Genomic DNA, 20,654 nt, shown 5'->3' on the forward strand with positions numbered 1-20,654 from the left:
GGCAAACTGTGCTACGGTGAAATGTTTTACGTGCAATTTACATGTAGCCGTTTTCTCCAGTTGGAATATTTCACTCAATATTGAGAATAAATCGTGATCGTAAAAAACATTAAACGTTCTTTTAATATTAGTTGTATGAAAATTGAGACAAATAATGTGGTACGAGTATAAAGATCTATTATTATACAAATAATAAATTAATAAATACACAAGTATTTTCAATTTACAAACATTTATGTTCATAATAGTATTATAATTGTAAACTGAGATGACACGTATAATAATTCTTGACGTTCTGTTTCAAAATTAATTGTCATTGTTTATCAAATTCCACTTACGAAGGTTTCACTAGCTATTCTGCGGCCCATTAGTGTTATTACACTTTTTACATTAGCCGGAGCTCGAATTTTGGGTGGGTCAACGTGTGAAGACCCAGTACCCGAAATCTGCGTGACAAGCATCCGTACACAAAATTTAACAGGCATTTCGTTTAGGTAAATTTTGTAAAATTATCCATTTCGGGCACTGGCTTTGTCAAATAACGATGACAAACTGTAGTATAATAGAATAACTGTGGTATATGATCATTAACCCTTAATTTTCATTCCGAACTTTTTTGCATAATTTGTTCATAAATATTTGTGACTCTAATAGTGTATAAGCGTTTAATTTGTCAAATAATGTTATTCAATTAAAACCATATTATTATCTAATACAATTCCTACGTATGCCTGTAATCAATGGTTGTTTTTTGTAATAGTTATTAATTTATGCATATTGACATAATGTCTAGCTTTGATAAATGAGCAACCGTATCTAAACGCTCGACCATCGTGGGCTTTTAAACATAAATAATCATAAAATATGTGCAAATATTGAAGAATGCATGTATTGTAAAATCTCTGAATCCGGTTAGGTACCTTACATTTAACGCATTAGATTGTTATTTTTAATACTCTACATTATTTGTCCTTTTACTGGATAATAAATAAGTTGTTAGCAAATAAGTAAAAATTTACTAATAAGGCTATACTTCAGCTGAGGCATGGTCTAAAAAGATCGTGGCTATGCGATGCGCGGATTGTGCAAATGATGCGTGCCGAACGAAATATAATTTGTCATAAAAATCCAACATGCCTCCATTTAATGTTATGTTTATTGTTATATTACTAATAATAATAGTATATGCAATGACATGTTTTCTTTTTTAAGTGCATACGTAAAGTTTTTTAGTCATCTTTACACCATTTAAGAATATTTTCATCCGACGCCATGACAAAACAAATCGACGTGCAGACACCTCGGCTGTCTGTCTCCGATTAGCGACTAGTGAGAAATTTCATCGTTCCTACTGTTGAAAATTATTTGCCGTTTCACTGAAGTACGCTCCCTTATTGTGGGGTGTTTATGCTTTATCTGGAACGGATATATAAATATATTTGTGTTATATCTACTTCAAACGTAGCAAACAAGCAGATTAAAATATGGATTTTAGTTGTCAGTCATTTTTTTTTTGCTTGTATGTAAATAACTTAGATTTAAAACCATCGAATGCTAGTACCTAGGTATAGGTACATAAACACATATCAGTTACTTCAGACTCCAAAGGATATACTGTATTCTTCAATTAAATGGTGTTTCTTGTCAGCAGGTATTCTTAGCGATGTAGAGAAGTATTTCAACAGCCTCCGCGAGGAGTTGGAGACTTACGCAGATGGAGTGGAAGGAAGCGACAAGCTTGGAGTACCACCCAATCTTCACGCTCCAGGCCATTTTCATGGTAAGTTTCCACTTATCTAAGATTTAAATGACATAATATTTTAATTTTTTGTTTACATTTCGAATTTTATTGCCAGAACTGTATTTTTTTACACCTCAAGAGAATTTTTACTAAAATTATACCGCTGCCATTCTATACCTTTCCCACCATCATGAGTTGAAATAAATAAATTGTATTTCTCAATTTGGAAACTATTGCCGAATAACGCAACTAAATCCGCATGACATGTTTATATAGTAAAAAAAATAAGAATCTCAGAGATACGCTGACACAGTTTAACTTAACTTAACGCACCCACGATGGCCACGTGGCTTAAGCGTCGGCCTATGCCCTATAGTGTCATGGGTCCCAAGTTCGAATCCTGGGTCTGATAAGTACGCATATTGTTTTTCAATTTGTGTGTCAGTCAGAGTTTGGACCTAATAGGTTGAGCAAGTGGCTGACATCCATTTCTCGTAAAAACAAAAACTGTTAATACAAACCTCCACTCTGTGGAGGCCCATATTATGATCTTATTAGGATCGGGACATGGTCTACAAAACATAGTATATTCGCCGTCTGTGTCATCGCTATAGATGAGACTCGTTTCAGTACTGAATCAAAAATAGTACCTAATATTAGATATTTTAACTCATTTTCCAAAATATATTTATTACTTGGTACTCCGGTGGCGGGCTTATAAATAGACGTGGAGACCCAAGGCACTGACTGATTTTGAGACACCCCCCCCCCCGATATAAAATTTAATTTAATTCCAACTAACAACGCACCTACTAAAAACAATAATATTGATAAGTTTTATTTATGTACAAAACGTAACTGTTTGAGTGCTTTGGATAATATTTTATTCGTAATTGATGAGAAAAACGCATATTTTTTAAATATCAGTGTGATATAATAATTATTGTATAAATAGTATAAACTGTTTCGAGGCACCCTTTTAAATATTTTAGCGAATCGATTGCGTCATCTGCGTCAAAGGAAATCTCCAAGGTGGTATTCACCAAATGTGTATGTAAATTGTTTGTCACTTATATAGTAAGCTTTACGTATGGTTATTACATAATATATTAGCCAAATACGACGTGCCCTACAATGTTTATGTGGTGAATACCAATAGTAGATTTTACAAAATTAACATCCATTATATTAGTACCAACCAAGTAATTTCTGAAATAGATAAAAGATTCATTAATAATAATTATGATAGCTTCCCGCCGACATGGAGATAGCTATTCCAGTAGGTCTATTCTATACTTATCGACCGCTAAAGTGATAAAGTGATAGATATTATCAAACTTAGGGTAGGTTTGTATCAAAGTATTGGCACTTATTTCAACAATTAAAATACGTTGGTTGTATTATTGCAATACGTGCTATATTTTAACAGCAGCAAGAGAGACGCTGTTAAAATGTAACGCTTATTGCAACAATTACAACCAACGTATTGTAATTTGTTACAATAAGTGCGAATACTTTGATACAAACCTACCCTAAGTTTGATAATATCTATCACTTTATCACTTTAGCGGACGATAAGTACAGAATAGACCCACAGAACTTCATCATTAATTTTTTACAGTAAAATCATACCGAAATTAGATTCGATATAAATAAAAAGGATGTAAAATTATACATTTTTTTAAAAAGAAAAATCGATATTTTTTTTTTAAATAAATGTAGAATACACCTCTGGTAGGCTGAACGTTATGTGGAATACGTTTTATTCCTACATTGTGTTTTATTTTAATTAGTAGGTACATTCTTAGTTAAAGTATTTGTTATGTTTTTTCGGAAATGTTTACACTGCTCAGTGTTTATTTTAAGAGATGATACACATTTTTCGGAGTACTTTTGATTATACTGTTATTTCGTAGTTTTTTTTTTTGATGTTATCTGGCTTAATGTACGCAATTATTACTCGCACACATGCGACAAATAGCCATTGTAAAAAAGCATACTTTTCGAATAATTATATTAATATAAAACAGACATCGCGTAGGTACGTATACCAGTATTTCTTCTCTTCTTGGTCGTGCACTCATGGCTGAGGATCGTGACCACATTTAAATTTCGCCATCTTTTGAGCGACCAAGACTTTCCATCCATCTCGATCTTCCGCTTCTCTCAGGGCAGAATGGATGGTGCCCCCAGTCAGCTCTTTCACTTGGTCGCTCCATCGCGCAGACGACGCTCTTCCTCTGCTTCGCCGTCCCTGGAGGCTACCCAAAACTACCAGTCTCTCCAGGTTGTCCAGTCCGCGCCTGACAATATGTCCAAAAAACTGCAGAATTCTTCTCAGACATATCGTCGAGAGCCGTTCCTTTATATTCAGTCTCTGGATGATTGACTGGTTCGTCCACATCTCAAAGGCATCATTTGCCTTCCGTTCTCTTGCCTTCAGGGTCCACGACTCAACTCCGTATAGAAATAAGTATTTATCAATACCGAAATACCGGTTTTAAAAATCCAAAATACCGGAATTTTCGGTATTAAGAAAGCACACTCGTTTACGTTTTTGAAAATGAACTAAAAGTTATGTGCTGCTAAAATGCAAATATATTGAGTGAATCCAACAGAAGTGAAAAAATAATAAAACAAATTTCATCAAATATATTTAAATAAGTAACTGTCGCGATGAATTATCATAATATTATTTCGAAATAGAAAACATCTATGTCAAAAATGTTCAATTAATCTATAATTATTGAAGACTGTACAAGCGTTGAATTTAAAAGAAGCTTTTCCTGCAGCCGGACGTATTTGCACTTGATGAACTTTGAGGGCTTTCGTTAAAATTATCAATATATTCAAATTATTTGTAAAAAATCACTAGTTCTACAATTATAATCAAAACATATTTTTTAATGTCAACAAAATAAATGTAGGTATGTAAGCTTTTGCTATAAAATAATATTTTAAAAAGATTTTCATCGCTATATGTATTGATAAGCACCTACTTCTGTTTTTTAATGTTAAATAACTGCCGGTATTAATACCAGTAATCAATAATTTTCATTCGATATTGCAATCCCTATTCAATACTAAACACCTATACTCAAGATTTAAAAAAAAATGTAAGTATTCTTTATTATAGAAAAAACATAATTTTGAAAATTGTCAAATAAATACCTGGAGGTCTATTCTATACACAATGCACGACTATCGACGGTAGTTTATCATATTTATGTATTGAGGTATTATAATTTATTTTTACAATAAGTTAACTGCCTAAACCAGACGTGGGAAAATACGGTTCTTCGTTGAGTTAAGTGCGGCTCCTATATAAAAATATAGGTATTTTCTTTCCCCATTTTTTTTTTTATATATTACATATTTTTCTTACTTTATATAGCAATTCAGATTTGTGTATAAATCTAATCTAATTTAAATTTTTGTATTTAATACTACGTGAGAGCGTGACTATGGTGTGGCTCTTTATACATATTAACATCCAGAATGTAGCTTTCGTTGACCTCATATATGTCCATCCCTGGTCTAAACTGTCAAAACTGTCTATCTCGCTCTAAAAGTTAACTCAACCAAGAGAGGGGTTGTTACAATATAGCACTTTTTGACAGTTCAGACAGTTAACTTATTTTAACAATTAGCTCCCTCAATACATAAATATGATAAACTACCGTCGATAACCGTATTGTATATGAAAATAAATAATATGAACAATACAATTAGTAATGCTTAAAATTGTCGATATTTAATACGAAACATACAAGCTATTATAGCTATCGATTGTTCTATAATACAAGTGAATTATTTCTTATAACGAGATTTTAAATGCAATACTTCCAATTACGAATTAGAGACAATCTGCTTTATGATTAATTAAGGTAAATGACATTATTAACTAAATCACAACAGACGTCCGGCGCAAGCCAAATTTTTATTATTGACGTTCTGATACTTTTTTTATTCCATACTAAATAAATACTCCCACGATGACCGCGTGGCTTAAGCGCCGATCTATAGTATCGAGGGTCAAGTTCGAATCCTGGATCTAGCAAGTACACATAATGATTTTTACAATTCGTGTATGAGTCAGAGTATGGACCTAATAGGTTGAGCAAGTGGCTGACATCCATTTCTCGTAACAATAAAATCTGTTAATACAAATCTCCACTCTGTGGAGGCCCATAATGATCCTATTAGAATCGGACATGGTCGAAAAAAAAATACATACAATATAAATATGTATAATAGTATAATTATAGAAAAAAACACAGTTATTGATGTCATTTACCTTAAAACCCACTGGCTGCGGACCTTTTAATTAATATTTAATTATCCTATTTAAATAACATGCTAATTATATATAATGACCACCTGATTGGCATCGCACCAGTTGCGTTGGACGCAGTACAGTTAATTGATCACAAGCAGACTATCTCCAGATTGGTCGACTTTGAAATACCACAGTTAAAACGTTATAAGAAAGAGCGATCATTTATCCGGAAAGTAAATGATGTAAATTCAGGTGCCACTCGGTCCAAGTTTTTGTTCAACAAAAATTTAACATCACATTTTAGAGACGCGTTATAATAGAAAAGATATAGGATAAACGACAAAACTACTGTTACCAATAAAAAAATAATATAATATCCACAATTTACTGAACTGTACATCTTTGGCATCAATATGCAAAAGTAGTCGCTTGAAAATATGATAAATTTAATAAGTTTTACATATAGACAGACATGCTTGCATAAAATTCGTAGACAATATCAATACCTTGACACGATTCCTTGTGAAACATGAGTAAAATAAAGTTCTACATAACATTTCAATGTTAAAAGCTTTGTAATATTTTTCTCCGTTGAAATATGTAAGATGCTCTTTTAGTGTTCTCTCAATAGAGTAGAAGAGTATTACATTTCCATATATGCAATATTAACAATACAAAAACGCAATAATATTTGTATCAATGTGCATAAAATTTCTAAACTCGTGTCAAGCGTTACATGTCATTTTAAATGCAACTTAAATTATATTCCAGGAAACTAAATAATATATTATAAATTTATATGCATATGGATATAACGGCATAATTGCACCAATAACACTTCTGATTTCCCAGACTTATATCTACATTTCAAAAGAGATTTAAATAGATTCCAGCATCAATTAAATGAAAAAAAAGGGTAATAAAAATAAATAATATGAACATGCAATCATACATTGACAAGTGAGTAGGGAATCCAATCCCGGGATCCCGAATCCCGGGATCCCGGGATCCCGGGATCCCGAGCTATTTTCGATACCTATGAATCCCGGGATTGATAAACATAATCCCGGGATTTCGGGATTGATTTTTTTATCAATTTATATGGAAAATATAACAGAAAAAATACTTTTAATACAAAATAACTACATTAGAAATAAACTGAGTTGAATAAAGTTTGATGTGTAGGTTGCCGATTCATTTTATTTTTTCACATAGATTATTAAAAATGAGAAAGATTGGTAAAAAAACAATGCTTCGCACTTTTAACAAAGTAATTCCACCATGATATCATACGTTTTACGGCAGTTTCATATTTGGCTGACTAATTAGATTTATGAAGCGGAAAGGCCATAAGTACGCCATGATTATTTGCTTTACTATTTTAAATCTCGCTGATCTATTCATTATGTCTTTACTATCAGAAATAGCAATCTCATATTAAATTCACATTATTATTTATATTACAATATTATTTACTCCATTAAACTTGTGTATTTCCAAGATTTAACGTATACAATATTAACAATAAATGTCTTAAATAGTATAAATTATACTAGATTTATTTTTGACCGATTTTATCAATGTTATTTGTAAATATAAAAATTTTATATTAACAATGGAAAAAAATCCCAATCCCGGGACCAGTCCCGGGATCCCGGGATTGTCAAATTGTAATCCCAAAATCCCGGGATCAGAATTTTGGCTCGGGATTGGATTCCCTACAAGTGAGGCATTATTTGCCCTCCCAAAGGGTATAATAATATAGGTCAATATTTAATACATCACAACATATTATTTCAATTTTTAATTAACCATTTCTTTTATTTAACGAACAATTCACAAGATTTGAATGTAACATTCCATAATATATTAAACATACATAACTTGAAAACATCTTAGATATATCCAGGCATCGTCATTTTTCAAATGTTATTTTATTACAACGTTTTTCTTAGCTCGTATTCTTATTTGTCCGGTGATTCTTTGTCCGGTACAAATCTTGCAATCAATTTTTAACTAACTTCCCGACTAGCTAGACATTCTAAACTTTTAGGATATATCAAAACACGATGCCAATGCATTTTTTTAATATTTTTAGCCATCTTTAAGTAGAATTGAATTCATTTTCAGTTAATTCTGTTTTGTATGAAAAGTTATTTCGACACCATTATTGGTTGCTAAGCGGATGGTCCTAGCAACTAAATTATTAATATATACGTGCGTTACTATGAAAATCAAAATGACATTTCAGTATTATTTCTATCAAGTACAATTTTTTTTGATCGTTTATGCTAGCAAGTCAAGTTTATATGATTCAACAGAAAATTTAAAAACGTTGTATATAAAAAGTTCTTTTTATCTTGTAATTACTTTCTAGTAGGTATAATATATGAGGTGTTTTCAAGTAATGTATGTTTAATATATTATGGAATATTACATTCTCAAATCTTGTGAATTGTTCGTTAAATAAACGATATGGTTTATATATATTATAACTATATATTTGGCGAGGGCCCAGCGTCAGTTATTAATTAAGGTAAATAATATTCCTTGATTTAAAACACAAACACCGATAGTCGGTAATAATGCAAATACCTACTAGTTAAAACTATCGCAATTAGGTAGGAAGCCCGTAGCTCAATTGGTTAAAGCATATTGGGACGATTACCAATTGGGTATCCTGATGGCATCGTATTTTTTTCACATATGATTTTTTCTATTAATATCTAAGGTGTTTTCAAAAGTTATGTATGATCAATATTTCAATTTCATGAAGAATGAGGCCGAATTCTATTGCGGTTTCTCTGTGGCTTACAAAGAGCTTTAAAAGCTTTGAAAATTCTTCATTGATCGATCGCAACTCAAGTTGACGCCTTGCAACTCATTGGTGACGTGTTCTATTATCAATAAATAGTTGGCAAATATAAATGCATAGTTACGACAAAATTACTTGTTGCTGCAATGTAAAGCTGATGAGCCCTTTGCCTTGTCTGCGTGTTTCCATTTTCAGGTTAAGTAAACGTCAAAGGGCCAGGGAACTACGGGGTGGCTGCAAATTATAAACTGCGATGCCTATGCGAAATATCCAACATTTGGTGGAATAAGAATATGCGTTTTCTTACATACACCACCTTACACAAAATCCTGGCGGCGCCCATGATTCCCGATTTGTTAGATAATAGTGGAACAACTTAACCTTGAAATTGTGCAGATTGCGATTTCTTCGAATTACATAGGTTAGATTTTATCATTGTTATTATTATTATTTCCAACTGCTATGACTTATGCCGGCGCTCCATTGGCACGCAAGTCAGACGATTTACAGTCTTCAAATTTTTTTTTCGCGTGGAGCACCCCAGATCTGCGGACTTTCGCACCCAAAAAATAATCTGTAATTGTTTTAAACATTTTCATTGATTAATTTGTTAATTTACACATTAGAAAATAAAAGATTTACCAATTATTTTTTTATTTGTATTTATGAAATTCATAAAAGAAAACGTAAAACTTGTGTTGTTTTTACTGCTATATTATTATTTTATGCAAGTCTACATATAAATAACACAAAATTATAGGATTGTCGGAAGACATTACGATAATCGCAACCTTTGACTTTTGACAGCTCGACTTTTTTATTCGTTCGTTGATCAGTAGCAGAGCATATACAAATCGAACGATTTATTGTCCTCAGACTTTTGGCTCGCCAATGGAGCGCTGGCATTACATGAAGCCTATTGCATCGTTTTGTCTCGCTCGGCGTCGCTCTATCTATGTCATATTTTCCGTCAAAACTATCGAACTTCATGGCTTATATTATCAGGGTTGGCGAACATTTTTACGTAGGTACGCGTGCCAAAATTTCCCAAATATTATTTTTCGACTGTATGGCGTGCCGAGCGGTTTAAGAAAATCTATTAAAAAAATGATGATTTTCTAGATATCACTCACAAAATACACATATAGCTTTAGCACTTTTTCAATTACGCCATACATTTCGGTCCAAAAATTCTGAAAAACTGTCTGCCAGAATTACTCTACAGGCTACACCAAGTTTTTGTTTCTTTTTCGGTACAGCCATTTTTGTGGGTAGAAATGAAATTGTTTGTTCCTGTATTACTTATTTTGGTTCTTTACGCACAAGTTAACAGTAGAATTATTGCTCTAATTAAATGAGACATTCTCTCGCTACAGTGGTTTCAATCATTGTAAATCGATCAGAGTTTCACGGCACGGCTTCTCCCGCCGCCTGATGAAGTTAGTGCGATAGTATTATATGTGACGCATAAAGCCTAAGGACCGACCCATTCATTACACTATATATTTACACTAAACGTACTGCTTATTCTTGAAGAGTATTTACCGGCTATTTTTTACAACGTTTTTATTAGCTCGTATTCTTATTTGTCCATTGCAAATCATGCAATCGTTTTTTAACTAGCTTCCTGACTAGCTAAACATTTGAAATTTTTAGAATATAGCAGAACACGATGCCAATGCATTCTTTTAATATTTTTAGCCATGTTTAAGTAGAATTGAATTCATTTTCAGTTAATTCTGTTTTGTATGAAAATTTATTTCGGAAGAAATCCGTAATCCAATCCACTATTATTGATTGCTAAGTGGGTGGTCCTAGCAACTAAATTATTAATATATACGTGCGTTACTATGGAAATCAAAATAACATTTCAGCATTCTATATTTGTTTGTTTGTTTGTTTTTTATTTACTTCATATCAAGTACAAGTTTGAGCATATTGAGCATAATAATTCAACAGAAAATTTAAAAACGTTGTAAGTATACAAAAAGTTATTTTTATCTTGTAATTATTATACAATGCGATCTGTCATTTATTATTAAAATATATATTTTTTTTCTCTTCACAATATCAAATATCTCTTCAAAAATCTTCGTCGCGTGCCATTCAAAATCATCTCGCGTACCATTGGTTTGCCATATGGTATTTTTAATGTTTATAGCAAAGTTAATAAGGCAAAGTTATAACGTTTATAATATTAGGTAAATTTCTAATAAATGTCGTAGTTGACAATTGTAAATAAATAAATAAATGATTATCTGACACATTTCTTAAGATAATTATAATAATATGTATGTGCCAGTGTGAAATAGTTAATGTTTTTATTTATCGTATGTTTCGCTAGTTCATATCAGATCCAGTGTTCTTTATTTTGAAATTAATTACGAACGCCACCGCTAAATAAAAAGCAATCCATGGAGCAAATCTGCCGTGATTTGTTGACATGTTTATTGAATTTTTGACAGCTGATTTACCGGCATTCGGTGCAAAATGCTTTCCATTAATCCTCGTCAAACAAAAATACACGATAAGCTCACCTGTTGCTTCTAAAGGCAATCAGAGAGATATAACACAACTATGCAGGATACGGGTATACACACATTATGAGATAAATATTATTTTATTTTGGACAATTTTGATGCTACTGGACGTCAAAGGTCAATGTACGATAAATGCATAAAAATGGATTAGGTCACCGCCATCTTTAGATCAATAAAGCCTGAGCATAAATTTTTACACAAACAACGAGTGATCCACTTTTCGGCTGTCAAAATCAGATCCCAGATTGCTTGACATATTATTGATTCGCCCTTTCTCATTTCAAATTGAATTATAAAAAATTCTCACATCGAATATAATATTAACTATCAGTGTTATTAAAATATAATATACATTCCTGTTATTTATCAGCTGTCAAAGTCAGACTAGTCCTTCACACAAAAACCGGTGGTTATATTGTAGTAGTAGTGTAGTGTATGTAGTGGGAGCGATCATTTATCCGGAAAGTAAATGATGTAAATTCAGGTGCCACTCGGTCCAAGTTTTTGTTCAACAAAAATTTAACATCACATTTTAGAGACGCGTTATAATAGAAAAGATATAGGATAAACGACAAAACTACTGTTACCAATAAAAAAATAATATAATATCCACAATTTACTGAACTGTACATCTTTGGCATCAATATGCAAAAGTAGTCGCTTGAAAATATGATAAATTTAATAAGTTTTACATATAGACAGACATGCTTGCATAAAATTCGTAGACAATATCAATACCTTGACACGATTCTTTGTGAAACATGAGTAAAATAAAGTTCTACATAACATTTCAATGTTAAAAGCTTTGTAATATTTTTCTCCGTTGAAATATGTAAGATGCTCTTTTAGTGTTCTCTCAATAGAGTAGAAGAGTATTACATTTCCATATATGCAATATTAACAATACAAAAACGCAATAATATTTGTATCAATGTGCATAAAATTTCTAAACTCGTGTCAAGCGTTACATGTCATTTTAAATGCAACTTAAATTATATTCCAGGAAACTAAATAATATATTATAAATTTATATGCATATGGATATAACGGCATAATTGCACCAATAACACTTCTGATTTCCCAGACTTATATCTACATTTCAAAAGAGATTTAAATAGATTCCAGCATCAATTAAAAGAAAAAAAAGGGTAATAAAAATAAATAATATGAACATGCAATCATACATTGACAAGTGAGTAGGGAATCCAATCCCGGGATCCCGAATCCCGGGATCCCGGGATCCCGGGATCCCGAGCTATTTTCGATACCTATGAATCCCGGGATTGATAAACATAATCCCGGGATTTCGGGATTGATTTTTTTATCAATTTATATGGAAAATATAACAGAAAAAATACTTTTAATACAAAATAACTACATTAGAAATAAACTGAGTTGAATAAAGTTTGATGTGTAGGTTGCCGATTCATTTTATTTTTTCACATAGATTATTAAAAATGAGAAAGATTGGTAAAAAAACAATGCTTCGCACTTTTAACAAAGTAATTCCACCATGATATCATACGTTTTACGGCAGTTTCATATTTGGCTGACTAATTAGATTTATGAAGCGGAAAGGCCATAAGTACGCCATGATTATTTGCTTTACTATTTTAAATCTCGCTGATCTATTCATTATGTCTTTACTATCAGAAATAGCAATCTCATATTAAATTCACATTATTATTTATATTACAATATTATTTACTCCATTAAACTTGTGTATTTCCAAGATTTAACGTATACAATATTAACAATAAATGTCTTAAATAGTATAAATTATACTAGATTTATTTTTGACCGATTTTATCAATGTTATTTGTAAATATAAAAATTTTATATTAACAATGGAAAAAAATCCCAATCCCGGGACCAGTCCCGGGATCCCGGGATTGTCAAATTGTAATCCCAAAATCCCGGGATCAGAATTTTGGCTCGGGATTGGATTCCCTACAAGTGAGGCATTATTTGCCCTCCCAAAGGGTATAATAATATAGGTCAATATTTAATACATCACAACATATTATTTCAATTTTTAATTAACCATTTCTTTTATTTAACGAACAATTCACAAGATTTGAATGTAACATTCCATAATATATTAAACATACATAACTTGAAAACATCTTAGATATATCCAGGCATCGTCATTTTTCAAATGTTATTTTATTACAACGTTTTTCTTAGCTCGTATTCTTATTTGTCCGGTGATTCTTTGTCCGGTACAAATCTTGCAATCAATTTTTAACTAACTTCCCGACTAGCTAGACATTCTAAACTTTTAGGATATATCAAAACACGATGCCAATGCATTTTTTTAATATTTTTAGCCATCTTTAAGTAGAATTGAATTCATTTTCAGTTAATTCTGTTTTGTATGAAAAGTTATTTCGACACCATTATTGGTTGCTAAGCGGATGGTCCTAGCAACTAAATTATTAATATATACGTGCGTTACTATGAAAATCAAAATGACATTTCAGTATTATTTCTATCAAGTACAATTTTTTTTGATCGTTTATGCTAGCAAGTCAAGTTTATATGATTCAACAGAAAATTTAAAAACGTTGTATATAAAAAGTTCTTTTTATCTTGTAATTACTTTCTAGTAGGTATAATATATGAGGTGTTTTCAAGTAATGTATGTTTAATATATTATGGAATATTACATTCTCAAATCTTGTGAATTGTTCGTTAAATAAACGATATGGTTTATATATATTATAACTATATATTTGGCGAGGGCCCAGCGTCAGTTATTAATTAAGGTAAATAATATTCCTTGATTTAAAACACAAACACCGATAGTCGGTAATAATGCAAATACCTACTAGTTAAAACTATCGCAATTAGGTAGGAAGCCCGTAGCTCAATTGGTTAAAGCATATTGGGACGATTACCAATTGGGTATCCTGATGGCATCGTATTTTTTTCACATATGATTTTTTCTATTAATATCTAAGGTGTTTTCAAAAGTTATGTATGATCAATATTTCAATTTCATGAAGAATGAGGCCGAATTCTATTGCGGTTTCTCTGTGGCTTACAAAGAGCTTTAAAAGCTTTGAAAATTCTTCATTGATCGATCGCAACTCAAGTTGACGCCTTGCAACTCATTGGTGACGTGTTCTATTATCAATAAATAGTTGGCAAATATAAATGCATAGTTACGACAAAATTACTTGTTGCTGCAATGTAAAGCTGATGAGCCCTTTGCCTTGTCTGCGTGTTTCCATTTTCAGGTTAAGTAAACGTCAAAGGGCCAGGGAACTACGGGGTGGCTGCAAATTATAAACTGCGATGCCTATGCGAAATATCCAACATTTGGTGGAATAAGAATATGCGTTTTCTTACATACACCACCTTACACAAAATCCTGGCGGCGCCCATGATTCCCGATTTGTTAGATAATAGTGGAACAACTTAACCTTGAAATTGTGCAGATTGCGATTTCTTCGAATTACATAGGTTAGATTTTATCATTGTTATTATTATTATTTCCAACTGCTATGACTTATGCCGGCGCTCCATTGGCACGCAAGTCAGACGATTTACAGTCTTCAAATTTTTTTTTCGCGTGGAGCACCCCAGATCTGCGGACTTTCGCACCCAAAAAATAATCTGTAATTGTTTTAAACATTTTCATTGATTAATTTGTTAATTTACACATTAGAAAATAAAAGATTTACCAATTATTTTTTTATTTGTATTTATGAAATTCATAAAAGAAAACGTAAAACTTGTGTTGTTTTTACTGCTATATTATTATTTTATGCAAGTCTACATATAAATAACACAAAATTATAGGATTGTCGGAAGACATTACGATAATCGCAACCTTTGACTTTTGACAGCTCGACTTTTTTATTCGTTCGTTGATCAGTAGCAGAGCATATACAAATCGAACGATTTATTGTCCTCAGACTTTTGGCTCGCCAATGGAGCGCTGGCATTACATGAAGCCTATTGCATCGTTTTGTCTCGCTCGGCGTCGCTCTATCTATGTCATATTTTCCGTCAAAACTATCGAACTTCATGGCTTATATTATCAGGGTTGGCGAACATTTTTACGTAGGTACGCGTGCCAAAATTTCCCAAATATTATTTTTCGACTGTATGGCGTGCCGAGCGGTTTAAGAAAATCTATTAAAAAAATGATGATTTTCTAGATATCACTCACAAAATACACATATAGCTTTAGCACTTTTTCAATTACGCCATACATTTCGGTCCAAAAATTCTGAAAAACTGTCTGCCAGAATTACTCTACAGGCTACACCAAGTTTTTGTTTCTTTTTCGGTACAGCCATTTTTGTGGGTAGAAATGAAATTGTTTGTTCCTGTATTACTTATTTTGGTTCTTTACGCACAAGTTAACAGTAGAATTATTGCTCTAATTAAATGAGACATTCTCTCGCTACAGTGGTTTCAATCATTGTAAATCGATCAGAGTTTCACGGCACGGCTTCTCCCGCCGCCTGATGAAGTTAGTGCGATAGTATTATATGTGACGCATAAAGCCTAAGGACCGACCCATTCATTACACTATATATTTACACTAAACGTACTGCTTATTCTTGAAGAGTATTTACCGGCTATTTTTTACAACGTTTTTATTAGCTCGTATTCTTATTTGTCCATTGCAAATCATGCAATCGTTTTTTAACTAGCTTCCTGACTAGCTAAACATTTGAAATTTTTAGAATATAGCAGAACACGATGCCAATGCATTCTTTTAATATTTTTAGCCATGTTTAAGTAGAATTGAATTCATTTTCAGTTAATTCTGTTTTGTATGAAAATTTATTTCGGAAGAAATCCGTAATCCAATCCACTATTATTGATTGCTAAGTGGGTGGTCCTAGCAACTAAATTATTAATATATACGTGCGTTACTATGGAAATCAAAATAACATTTCAGCATTCTATATTTGTTTGTTTGTTTGTTTTTTATTTACTTCATATCAAGTACAAGTTTGAGCATATTGAGCATAATAATTCAACAGAAAATTTAAAAACGTTGTAAGTATACAAAAAGTTATTTTTATCTTGTAATTATTATACAATGCGATCTGTCATTTATTATTAAAATATATATTTTTTTTCTCTTCACAATATCAAATATCTCCTCAAAAATCTTCGTCGCGTGCCATTCAAAATCATCTCGCGTACCATTGGTTTGCCATATGGTATTTTTAATGTTTATAGCAAAGTTAATAAGGCAAAGTTATAACGTTTATAATATTAGGTAAATTTCTAATAAATGTCGTAGTTGACAATTGTAAATAAATAAATAAATGATTATCTGACACATTTCTTAAGATAATTATAATAATATGTATGTGCCAGTGTGAAATAGTTAATGTTTTTATTTATCGTATGTTTCGCTAGTTCATATCAGATCCAGTGTTCTTTATTTTGAAATTAATTACGAACGCCACCGCTAAATAAAAAGCAATCCATGGAGCAAATCTGCCGTGATTTGTTGACATGTTTATTGAATTTTTGACAGCTGATTTACCGGCATTCGGTGCAAAATGCTTTCCATTAATCCTCGTCAAACAAAAATACACGATAAGCTCACCTGTTGCTTCTAAAGGCAATCAGAGAGATATAACACAACTATGCAGGATACGGGTATACACACATTATGAGATAAATATTATTTTATTTTGGACAATTTTGATGCTACTGGACGTCAAAGGTCAATGTACGATAAATGCATAAAAATGGATTAGGTCACCGCCATCTTTAGATCAATAAAGCCTGAGCATAAATTTTTACACAAACAACGAGTGATCCACTTTTCGGCTGTCAAAATCAGATCCCAGATTGCTTGACATATTATTGATTCGCCCTTTCTCATTTCAAATTGAATTATAAAAAATTCTCACATCGAATATAATATTAACTATCAGTGTTATTAAAATATAATATACATTCCTGTTATTTATCAGCTGTCAAAGTCAGACTAGTCCTTCACACAAAAACCGGTGGTTATATCGATTTCCAAAAAATATGTAGCATTGACCTATGCATTACATTTGTAGAAGGTGTTTTAATGCTAGTGTATTATTTATCATGTAACTCATATATCCAAATCAAACCATTTTCTTTGTGAACACGACAGACACGTCAGTATGAGCACTCTATAGAACAATGACAGGCAATGACAGATCATCCATTGACAACAACGGGAGCGTCGGAAAAAGTAGGACCAGTCGTTGTGAATGTATCGGCTTTCTACTTGAGTGGGCAATGATGAGGTACGTTATACTTAGGGATTGCAATACCGATATACCGGTTTTAAAAATCAAACAATACCGATATATTAGGTATTGAAAGTGGAAACAACATTTATTAATTAACATAAAAGACTTAACACGAATATAATTTTTTATCGGGTTACGCGATGTCTGGTTTACTTCCGTGGCCCTTCAACGTATTTGGTGACCAACAATGACACATGCTATAAAATATCAATATTTTAAAGAGATTTTTACATATTATATGTATTATATTTATTGATAGACACTTCCGTATTTTGCAATTATTTTAACACTGATATTTATACCGGTATTCAATAGTAAATACCGATATTTCGGTATTTCCTATTGAATAGCAAAAGTATTTTCATTTTGTATTGCAATCAGCGCTCGAAATGTAAAATTTTACGAACCGGAGCGCTCAATAATTTTACGAAAATATTAACATTGTTCGGTATCTAATTGTAAATATATTTAAAAATAATTACAAGATAAAAAGAACTTTTATATAGAACGTTTTTAAATTTTCTGTTGAATCATATAAACTTGATTTGACTAGCTTAAACGATCAAAAAAATGTGTACTTGACATGTCATATTGATTTCCATTGTAACACACATTTATATTATTTAATAATTTTGTTGCTAGGACCCCTTAGCAACTAATAATGGTATCGAAATAACTTTTCATACAAAAAATAATTAACTAAAAATGAATTCAATTCTACTTAAAGATGGCTAAAAGTATTAACAAATGCATTGGCATCGTGTTCTGATATATTCTAAAAGTTTCAAATGTCTAGCTAGTCGGGAAGTTAGTTAAAAATTGATTGCAAGATTTGTACCGGACAAATAAGAATGCGACCTAAGAAAAACGTTGTAAAATAAGTGTGTTTGTTGTTTTTATAATATGGCATATATCGCTCAGACGGTCAAATTAATATTTACACGAGACGGAACGATAATTTTGGTGATGCTACGAACCGGAACGGCGCTCCGGTGCACTCCAGTCCATTTCGAGCACTGACTGCAATCAATATTTATGCCCACGGCAGAGTAACATAAAGTCCGTGGCTCGCATTTTCAAAATAATGTGTGCCCAGAGGGAATAGCTATTAACAACGAAACTTCGAAATATTAATTCGTCTTGTACATTTTTAATCTCGATCAGTTTTATTGACCGTATTAAATTTATTATCACATTAAATCAAGTATTCAATTTTCTATAGATTCGTCTGGAAGATACAATAACCCCACCTGCTTTTGTATTGGTAGAAATGAGATTCCGAGCTTTTGTGTATAGTAAAGTTAAAACTACAACACCCACTAGTATATCACATAAAGCTCAAGATTCAACAAAAGCTCACGGCGACACTATGTAATATGAACCCCAGCCACTTACACAAAGCATCGACGCGACCTCAGCTGAAAGCCAACAAAATCTCTCGTCCGATCCGCACACAGACACGATTTATTTCATAAAATCTAAACACCAATACTGATTCAACTGTCAAAATGGCCGAACGTCATTAAACAACATGTCATTAGAACAAGAAACATAATTGAGTACATTGACACCGTGTATTTTATTGTTGCAAGAATATTAAATTTCCTAACGAAAATTACGTTTTATATATGAAAATGACTGCAAGTTTCACCGAAAACGAAATACGTGTCAAGTCCACTGTTAATTTAGTTACACGCATAAACCATTTTTTTCAATCAATAATATCTATTCAACGCGTACATCATGTTGTCAAGAAATGTCAACTGCAATTTGGAAAAGTTTTCAATAAACAAATTAATATTGACTTATTCCGTTTTATAATTAGATTTTTACAACGTTTTTATTAGCTCGTATTTTTGTATGTCCAGTACAAATCTTGCAATCGATTTTTAACTGACTTCCCGACTAGCTAGACATTTGAAACTTTTAGAATATATCAGAACACAGATGCCAATGCATTCTTTTAATTGGTACTTTTAGCCTTCTTTAAGCAGAATTGAATTCATTTTCAGTTAATTCCGTTTTATATGGAAAGTTATTTTAGAAAAATCCGTAAAAAGTAAAAGACTATTATTGGTTACTAAGAGGGTGGTCCTTGCAACTAAATTATTTATATATACATGCCTTACTATGGAAATCAAAATGAAATGTCAAAATGACATTTCAGTATTCTATATTTTTTTGTTTTTTTATTTACTTTATATCAAGTACAAGTTTGAGCATATTAAGCATAATAATTCAACAGAAAATTTAAAAACGTTGCATATAAAAAGTTCTTTTTATCTTGTAATTATTTTATATAAACTACAAGTATAATATCGAGATGTTATTACATCCCACAAAATTTAAATTATCCAGGACTCAAAAAAACTGTCGTTCTTACTTATGGAATTATTAAAGAGATCGTAGTTGTATTTTTTTTTATCATATAAGGCTGTAATATTTTGTACATAGATAGTTCATAGAATAATTATTGGGCATTAAAAAGCTAATTTTAGAAAAATGTGTCACTCAATAAAAATTGGTACAATTACCTTGTAGTTATTTTTTTTTCTGCAATATTTTAATTATATAATATACAAAAAAGTAGTTCTTATCGATTGCTGTACTATTTACAAAGTATTTTTAGAAAGAGTAATTTAATAATTAATATCTTGTACCAAATTTGTATTGTGTAATCTTTTTTTGCAACAAATTGACCTTTTTATCTTCCACCAATTCAATATTTAATCTTTAGAAGTGAGATGGAATAGGGAACAGGCAGAGTTGGTTGACTCCAAGGAATAACTCGTGCGTGAATGAAATGAACCCTGGTTTTATTATCTCCTTCAAAATAAATATTAATTTAATTATTATAGATAAGTTTACAGATTATAATTTAGATGTGTGAAATCACGAGTATGCGCTCTGATGATTGCGAATTCGACCGGGCGAAGCTGAACGACAACGTAATATTGGAATCTTTGGTAACTGAATGACGATGTTGCTTTCTTCTACTGAGTGTTTT

General features: G+C 31.6%; 1 protein-coding gene across 1 annotated transcript in view; it reads left to right on the top strand.

The window, feature by feature from the left end:
• Nucleotides 1-20,654, top strand: part of LOC147070612 (uncharacterized) — a 127,046-nt gene that overhangs the window by 87,061 nt on the left and 19,331 nt on the right. The window contains exon 4 of the mRNA XM_085948908.1: nt 1,652-1,780. Coding sequence (XP_085805034.1) covers nt 1,652-1,780 — 129 coding nt within the window. The remainder of the gene's footprint in view (nt 1-1,651; nt 1,781-20,654) is intronic.

Source organism: Rhyacophila brunnea, unplaced genomic scaffold (assembly GCF_057557595.1).
Source record: "Rhyacophila brunnea isolate RB1 unplaced genomic scaffold, BYU_Rbru_1.0 scaffold_21, whole genome shotgun sequence".
Taxonomy (NCBI): domain Eukaryota; kingdom Metazoa; phylum Arthropoda; class Insecta; order Trichoptera; family Rhyacophilidae; genus Rhyacophila; species Rhyacophila brunnea.